The sequence below is a fragment of the Schistocerca nitens genome, chromosome 2, assembly GCF_023898315.1.
Source record: "Schistocerca nitens isolate TAMUIC-IGC-003100 chromosome 2, iqSchNite1.1, whole genome shotgun sequence".
NCBI classification, from domain to species: domain Eukaryota; kingdom Metazoa; phylum Arthropoda; class Insecta; order Orthoptera; family Acrididae; genus Schistocerca; species Schistocerca nitens.
Window position 1 is genome coordinate 1,169,709,763 of NC_064615.1, and position 9,392 is coordinate 1,169,719,154.

At 42.3% G+C, this 9,392-nt stretch overlaps 1 protein-coding gene across 1 annotated transcript in view; it reads left to right on the top strand.

Moving 5' to 3' along the window:
* Positions 1 to 8,645, top strand: part of LOC126237509 (uncharacterized) — a 69,572-nt gene extending 60,927 nt beyond the window's left edge. The window contains exon 10 of the mRNA XM_049947670.1: positions 8,146 to 8,645. Coding sequence (XP_049803627.1) covers positions 8,146 to 8,527 — 382 coding nt within the window. The 3' untranslated portion in view covers positions 8,528 to 8,645. The remainder of the gene's footprint in view (positions 1 to 8,145) is intronic.
* The last annotated feature ends 747 nt before the right edge of the window (positions 8,646 to 9,392 follow it).

The following is a 9,392-nucleotide window of genomic DNA, read 5'->3' on the forward strand; positions in this document are numbered from 1 at the left end:
TAGTGTGTAGGGTCTTGGTTGTCGATGCATTTAACATATATGTCAGCAAATTTTTCTCTATCAGAGATTAAGTATGGTTTGTAATGACACAACAAACATCAGCTCTAGAATTGTGTCCTGAAAGCAAAGACAGAAAAAAAAAATACATGAGCTTCTGAAGAGTTGCGCCACTCAAATAATTCCCATCAGTCATAATTTATGGTGTTTGGCTGCCATCAGTGAATCGAAATACTACTGATATCTACAATTTAGCTTCAAACTCTAGTTAACAGAAATGCAAATAAAATTCGTTCCTGTTATGTGTCTCTGAAAAGGAAGTAAGAGACGCTCAAGATACAGCTAAGCAAGGAAACATTTTTCCTGCCACAAGCTACAGACGTAACAACTTCCCATAATACATTTGGCAACAATGTGACTTTCGACTTAGTTTCTGGAGTGGTAGAGAATCATCCTGACACGTTCACTTTATGTTTTCCAGTCATTTTGATTAAATATTCTGAATGGTTAACACGTAAGGGGCGCTATACGTCAGAAGATTTGTTTTCGAGACCAGAAAGCTCGTTCCAATCTGAAATTACAGCAACCTTCACCTTTTACGTTGAAAATTATCCAGCTTGGCCATCACAGAGGTAATGAGAGAGCTACACGTGGCAGTTGTCTTGCTAGAGGGTGAAATTTTGACTCTTCAAAGGGGGGACTGTGTTAGATGGAGGCTGAAATCTCGCTGGAAACAATTCTTTTATTTATTCTGTGACAAAGTTATTCTCAGGCAGATCAACAAGCAGTAAAGAAATCTTTAGAAAACTTCTCCCGCCTAAGTTTTCTTCCTACCTTGATTCAATACACTGCAGATCTAAAAGTGAAAAAATTACAGATTTTCAAACGTGTTATTGCTGCTTTTTCTGCTTCTCCGTAGATAATATTTAGTTTTCTCTGCAGAGACAAAAGTAGTGACTTAACTGGGGCACTCAGTAATTTGTTAACTTGTTTGTGTGTCTGCCCGCACCGCTGCTTGCCCATACTTTCGTGGTCGTCCTGGAAAATAGTGAAGCCTGTTTTTGCACAAAAAGCGCACAACATCTTGCCACTTCATGACGATTTAAGGGCGTTTGCGTTATGGGAACTTTGTTTTATTGTAGAAGACATTTGTTGTAAGGTTAGCTTGGTAAGTTGCAATCATTTACCTTGGTACAGCGCACACTTCATTGCTTTCTATTCGCTGGTTGATTGGACACGACAGCTGAAAATAAGAAATACGTTATCGTCAGCGATATGGTTTCCCACATTATCTAAAGTTAACGAACTTGCACAGTACTCATTGATGATTGATAAGATTTCCTTGTAGTGTTTCCTTTTCAGATATGAAACTGTGTTATTCGCAGTTTATGAAACATCTTTGTGGATTTTCAGTTGTGGATCTTCGTCTTTTCTAGTCGGTATTAAGCCGATTCTAGCTTATCATGTGTGAGAGGTAATTTCCGTATCCGTAAGGAAAAGTGCATTAATTGAATAATATTAAAAATAGTGTTTCTAAGTCATAATGTTAATAGTGTCAGGTGGTGCTAAAAAAGCGAATCACTCCTGGTGAATGAGCTGCATGTCTGTAGCGCACGTAAGACAAAAAAAGATAAATTAAAGATAGAAATAGGTACAACAGCAACTGAAGAGTAGGACCACCCAAATAATTCCCTCTGCTCCTTATTTATGATGATCGATTCAAAGTCGTTCAGTTCGTAACTATGCTTGCGATCACAATCATAGCTACAGAAATGGGAATGAAACTTTGGATTACGCTACAAATATCTTGGGTGCCAGTCAGTGCTGTAGGAAACAGCTTTTCCTCATCTTCACAATACGAGATTGCCGAGTGCTACAAAACTCAGCACTTCAGCTGAGCAGACGTATTCTCCCTGTCGCTGATCTAAATGGAGAATAGGAAACATTGCAGAATACATTTTGATAAATCCTGCCTAATCTTGAATATGGCGTTTCAGGGGAACCTGCTTTCTCGGATCCCTACACAGCACTCAAACAAATCGTATTAATGTGTTTTATTACAAAAGGATAAGATTGCAATACTTAACTTTGTGAATTACACTAATATGCTGCAAGGAAAGGGTGACATGGAAAGCAACCGATGTTCTTCAGTATAAAGAATTCCCAAGTCCGTATTACATAGATTGTAGAAGCCAAGTAACTAGTGTCGATGCTGCTATACAACTAGCTAATCTTGAAGCTACTCTTCAACTGTGCCGCGACAAATCAGGCGCGGCGCTTATGCTCTCTTCACATAGAACATACAGTTAGTCTCGAAGTTAATGTTACTTAGTCTCTCTGTTAACGAAGAAGAGCGCGCCTGTAGTGGTAGCGGCTCGCTAGTTGAGTGGTAAATGGTTCAAATGGCTCTGAGCACTATGCGACTTAACTTCTGAGGTCATCAGTCGCCAAGAACCTAAAACTATTTAAACCTAACTAACCTGAGGACATCACACAAAACCATGCCCGAGGCAGGATTCGAACCTGCGACCGTAGCGGTCGCTCGGCTCCAGACTGTAGCACCTAGAACCGCACGGCCACTCCGGCCGGCAGTTGAGTGGTAACGTGGCTAGTTTGTGCCGGGAACGATGCATTAGCAATACGTTCTAATCACGCTAGAAGCCTTGTCATTTTGTCTGCTTTTTACATCTTCTCTTACAGAGTTATAGGCTTTCAGATCGAAAACCACTAAGCAAGTCCAACCATCGCAATCTTAAGTCTCATCACAATTTCAGTTTAGTACCTTGTTGATCTAAAGGTGAAAAGTTGTCAAATTGTGATTCTGTACCCTTGTTACGAATTATATTTTCCTGCTTATACCGACACACATCTCAATCTTTTAAACAGAAAATTCAGTTGATGAAGTGTGGCATTGAATAATTTGTCAACTGCATTTTTTTCCGTCTGCTCACACTGAAAGGCTTATAAAGGTCTTTGATAACCGCGAAATACTTCCTGGGTAGGACACAGGACTTCACCTAGACACAGACCATATGGGGGTCAAAAGTGCATAATATCATCCTAATGAATGATGTTTTGTGTAGGCTCATGTTACAGATACCATTTGTTTTATTAAAGTAGACTTTATTCATAAGGGTTTCCTGATAAACTGTAATTAGTTTGTATTAGAGCAGAGCATATTTTTATAGCCTCTTTCGTGTATAAAAAAATATGTAATATAGAAACTAATCATCAACAGTATATTATATGCTTACGCTGGCTGCTTGTGATGAAAGAGTTGAATTTATGAAACGCAGTACATTATGAACCCGTCTCAAGCCTACAGGACCGAAACTCTGAACATCAACAGTATACGCAGCTCTCTAAAATTAAGGAGCTTGAAATAGTTTCTGTATGCGGTGGACATTGATATTATTCTACTTCAAGAAGTAACAGACACGGCACTACACGATATCTTGGGTTATACCGCCGTAATTAATGCTGCAGCTGGAAAGAGGGTGTGGTAGTCAATCACGTTCGACGACTCACACATAATAGAGGTATCGCTTGTACTGTTTACAAAATCCTGATAAATAATATATATGCTCCATCTGGTAGTGGCAACCGATGAAACCGAACAGACTTTTTTTTTTTTAATACAAAATTGTCCCCGTTTCGCAGTTCATTATGATAAAATCATTTTAGCTGGAGATTTCAAATGTGTTCTACGTCCCACAGGTCAATTCCATAATTTTAACTCGTTTTCTGAATTAGAATACATAATTAGAGAGTTCCATTTAACCGACACATGGGAGCACAAAAACCGTGACGCGACTGGCTCTACGCCAAATGCCAATTGCTCGGCAAGTCGTTTGGATAAGCTATATGTGTCTAACGACTGAGAGACTAATGCCCTGCACGTAGAGGTGTGGCCCACCAACTGTACCGAGCGCGATGCACTTGTGTGCACTTCTAGCGTGGACAGACAGGGTTCCCACAGCGTCAGAAGTTGCAACGGAAGCTAAACGCTGCTCAGCTGCCATATGCCGAATGCCGCGATCGTTTCGGAAAAACTTGACGGGAATGCTGAATTAAGTTCACATCCTACAATTCTTCCCTGACCTGGTGGCTAAAATGCGCAAAAGAGCGACTAAGGAAAATCATGAACGATTGTTAGCGGGAAAACAGTTTCGGGTGCAGGAAAACAGCTGGGACCTGCACAAACTGGACACCTCAGGCTTTGGAAATTACGTTACGATCAAACGAACCAAATCCAAAGTCTGTACTCTTGAGGTGAAAAGAGTTAGCTAGAATTCTAAATACGTGCGAGAACGCAGCGTGCCGTTTTCGCTGAGCAAACTTCAATATTTCTTGCCATACGCCGACAGAAGAGAGGAGGCAGAATAATTATCACAGATCTTAAAAGAACTGACAGGACTATTTTCAAATCAGAGAACGGCATTAAAAAGGAAATCACTGGCTATCTTGCTGACTTAATGTCGATCAGAGCTGTTAATTTCGAAGGCCAAAAAGATCTGTTACAAAACCTTAAAGGCGGATTTAGCACTGCAGCATCTCGGCGTCTGGGAATGACAGTTGCGTCGAGTTCCAAAAAACAAAGTTCCCGGTCCTGACGGCGTCCAGGCAGAGTTTTACCACGTTTTCGCGGCGCAGATGAAATCTAAACCGCTGCTAGTACGCTATGAACTAATGAATACCGACAAGGAAGTCTCAAAGGAATTTTTGGAAGCAATCGTGGTGCTAGTTCAGAAACACCCACACAGCGTGTCCATAAAATACTTAAGATTCATTACTCTCCTGAATAGTGATTACAAAATTATGGCGCGCATTCTTGGCCACAGGCTAAAATTAACACATGAGGTAACTGGCCCACATCAGACTAGTGCAGGTAAAGACCAGTTATCCAAACTGTTTGTGAATGTAGAGACATCATACACTGAAGCGCCGAGGAAACTGGTACAGGAGTTAAGAGAAGACCAACTTGTCAAACAAACCCGGGGAAACTGATGCACTGGGTGACTTTCAAGACACTGTGAAATAGATCGGAAGACACATGGTCGTGTACACGAACTTCGAAGTCGTCGCTCAACTGAGATAGTTTCTGTGCGCACATGGTCTTCGGAATGAGGTGTTAAAAAAATATCATACACGAAAATAACAGAGCGACTCGATGACAGGTATGGCGAATGCATCCTGATCAGGCCTGGAATCCTCGACCGCTAGCCTCCTTGCCCGCCTGCCTGGGGCTGACCAGCATTTCCCGGAAAAAGAAAGTATATTACAAAAAGAGCGGATAGGTGATAGGTGTAGGGGCCTCCTGGTGGACAAACCTCTCAATTCTTGACCCCAGCCCTCTTCGTCGCCACCTGTCTCGAACTGACGCCCTAATAAAAAAAAAAATAAAGAAAAAACTTTGGTGCAGAGGATTCCGTGTAGAAAGAACGATGGTGTAGTGGTTAAAAAATAAAACAAAAAAAGTGGTTAAGGGGCCAGTTTCTAGTCTGTATCTAGTGAGTTCGAATCCCGTCACTTCAATTAATTTTAATTGGTAGTAAGAGTTATTAGTTAAAGAAAAAAACGTTGAAATGATTCTAGCTACCTATGCTGAACGTCTGGTTTCGTTTCTCACATCAGGCAATCATTTTTAACAGGCACAAACAGCATCTCTTCACCTCTAGTAATGTGGAGGAGAGGCGGTATAGGTTGGTCCCTGACAGAAGTGGAAGTCATGCCCGGTTGAAAATCAGTCACTAGCGATCTTTCTTACGTGACTTCTTTTTAAGTCAATGAGCAAATCGCCATGTAAGGTCTCAGGGCTCTTGACTCTTATTGTAATTGAGATTGAGATGTGGGAAGTATTGGTGCTGGACTGGTATTCGAGCTCAAATCTCCCTTTTCGTCACGTTTGGTCCCATTGAGATGATAGATTTCTACCGTTTCATTGTTTCCCCATGACTATAAAGCCATCAAGATCGTCACAAAAGACACATGTATGAGTTCGAATCTTGTGTCATTTCAAGTTGTAACATGCACACGTTAAACTATGTGTGACAAATTATCATGATTTTTACGCCTCTCCGGGCTTTGTCGACAATAATGGTGGGTACTGGTTTCAGCTACCAAATAAGACACAGAAGTTTTCGTCGTATAGTGTCAGGTTGGAACATGCAACTTCTAGCTACTGGTGAAAAATAATTCGATAGTCAACGTCTCTTTGTATGTAGTCAACAACGATGTGTGTACGGATCGATTCCTAGTCAGTACAGTTATTTCCGTTGAGTTGTTTACAATTCAGACAGGTGCACATTTTGCTGTTGTTGAAATAAACCAACACATAACGTCTACTCATGTCTACAAGTAAACATCGATACGTGCAGGGTTCGAATCCCAGTAAGGCCAAAGTTTTCATCTCGTCATTTCAGTTTGTCATCTCGCTACTGGTTAAAAAAGACGATTTCTGATGTTTAATTGTGCTTCGGTAACCATCCGAGTAAGTGCTGGGTTCGAATCGCCGGTCAACACAAAAACTGACATGTCATTTCAAGTTCAAACATGCGCACTCTTTGTTACTTGTGACTGAAAGCGTATTTAAGATATTTCGCGTTTATGGTTAACAGGAATAATATTTGCTGGATTGTTTTCAGAGAGCCTAGAGCAGTAAAAAATTTTCGTCTTATAGTTTCAAGGTGAAAGTTGCTTTTTGAAACGTCGGTTATCGTAATAAATCGCCTGCTTAGCTGGGTGGTATGACAGCACGCCATCTCAGCTTGTTCGGTAATAACAATAATAATAAACAAAGGGTTAGCTGCCCTGGTAATAAACAAAAAAAGGAGAGTTAGCTGCCCTCTGTAATAAAAAAATAATTGGGTTAATGTATCAATGACGAACCTCAACAAGTGTCATAGGACGTCTGCCCCGAACAAATACAACTATCAGTTACGAACAAAATCAAATTTTTTCTTTAAGTGGTACCGTGCTCGCCTCCCATGCTAGCGAGCCTGGGTTCAATTCCCGCCCAGGTTGGAGATCTTCTCCGCTCGTGGCCTGGGTCTTGTTTTGTCCTTATCATCATTTCATCCTCATAAGTGGCACACGAGTCGTCCATGTGGCGTCGACTGAAATAAGACTTGCAATTGGCGGCAGAACTTCACCCGATGGGGCCTCGATTCCAACAATGCCATAAGATCATTCCATTTTGTGTTTGGAACGTAATGGCTGTGTAACTTGTAGTAAAGTGTTTTTTGGTATCTGTATTATCGTAGTATTAATTAGCATCTGGACTGATACTCACACAGAGCAGTTGCCTGTGGTGGCCTTTTCCAGTACCCATTTTGTATAATGAAATGACTGTACCGAAAACAGAGCAGAGGTCGCGTTATGTCGATTACTTACAAATCATTAGGAACACTATTCAGGTCGTTTGGATAGCTTCGAACATGATAGAACATGATAAGACATGTGCTTATGCCATAAGGCACAGAAAATCTGGCAAACACACACACACACACACACACACACACACACACACACACACACACACATACATTTTTATGGGAGAGGAGTTGCCAATTCGCTCTTTGTTAATGTCTGAAAAGTTTTGAACAAATCGTTGTTTGTGTGTCACAAGCTTTCAGTATTTGGTGAGGCTGTGTCAAGAAATCTGCCGATACTTGAATTAAAATATTTTGGCTGCGTAGGAGAAAAGTGCCTGTTTGAAAACCTGGAGACGGGATTTTTCTTGTATGTGACCTCTGGAATAGAACTAGTATTAACTGCAAGAAGCTTGTGCTGTAGTGGAGGTGAGTGATTGGTAAGCTATAACGTCCTGAGATCAAAGGACGTGAGTTACGGGAATCAGTGTGACAAAATGTGACAACGTAATTCCTTCAGAGATTGTATAATGATGTTTTTAATGGACGATTAATGACGATTTTTTGCAAGGGGATAGAACAGATCTGCTGTAGCTTAATACACGCAGAGTTGCGCACTGTTTTGTGTTGCAGGAGGGGGAATATATTAGGCTGGTTTCAGGACAGATTTGTATTCAGAAAAGTTATGTTTCCTTGTGTGGCAGTTTTCCTCATTGTGTGTGAGTCGAGAGCGTCGTGTGTTTGTAGCAGAAGGTGGGAGTTTCTGTGTTCTGTGCAGGAGCCTCTCTGCAGAGGAGAGAGACAGGCGGCTGATAGACGCAGCTAAGCGGGGGGCAGTGGGGGAGCTGAGGGTGCTGCTCGCCGCGGGGGCGGACGTTGCTGCCAGGTACAGCGGGCAGAGGACGCTCCTGCACTGGGCTGCCGTGTGGGGCCACGCGTCTGTGGCGCGGCTGCTTCTGGCTGCGTCCGTCGACCCCAACGCCAGGAGCAGCGGTGGGTGGACGCCGCTGCATTTTGCGGCATGCAGTGCCCACGCGGAAGTGGCGGCTGCGCTGCTGAACGCGGGGGCCGACAGGGGGGCCACAACCAATGATGGGCGCACAGCGCTGGACCTCGCCAGGGACTTCAACAACAGGAGGCTGATGGAGATGCTGTCATGATGAGGCAGCCATTCCAGCAAACTCGTGTGCAAAAGAAAAAGGAAGAACTGACATAGCTGCCCACATCCGATTTTCTTGTTTTGTAAACAAAGAATGCAAAAATTCGATCCTACTGTCAGTCGCTAGTTTTACCCCTCCTAAATCAGCATACTGTACAAAAATATTCTACTCAACACTGCGGCAAAACTGAGACAACGCTAGATAAGAGTAAAGTAATTCAGGTAACTACAGACAAACTTTTTCTCATCAAATATATCTCGAGTACACTTGCAAACTATACTCTGAGGAAGTGAAGGAGGACTGAAAATCCCTCATTTAATTGTAAATATACACAACTACTCTATAATATCTGATCAGTAAAAAGTATTTCACATCAGCCTACGAGGTGCCACATCACACTATTTTAGCTTGTAGCGTACCATGAGCACTGCTATATGAGTTCTATCACCAGAGTTTACACTTCTAATATCAGACTCAATTTACCTCTTCATATCCTGCAAACAGTACTGCACTTCCTGTGTTTAATTATAGTATCTTATTAGTAGCAATATTCACACCACATAACGAGCTTATTGTCTGGAACTACACAGACTGTCCACATTTAACTAAACGCAGTCAAAGCACAACGTCATATCTTATAATTGCCACACAGGTGTTAATCTACTCTTGCAAAACGCGCCACCACCTACCGGGCGGTGTGGACCTTTAGTCTGATGTTACAGGATAGCAGAGTAAATCTGCCAACTTTCTTCCCCTTTCCCCTCCCGTCCGTCTGCAGTGCACTTCCCTCAGCCAGGTACCACTGTCGGCAGCTTCCTCACCGCCCCGGCGGCGCTACGGTCTGCGGGAATACATCCCTCACTGC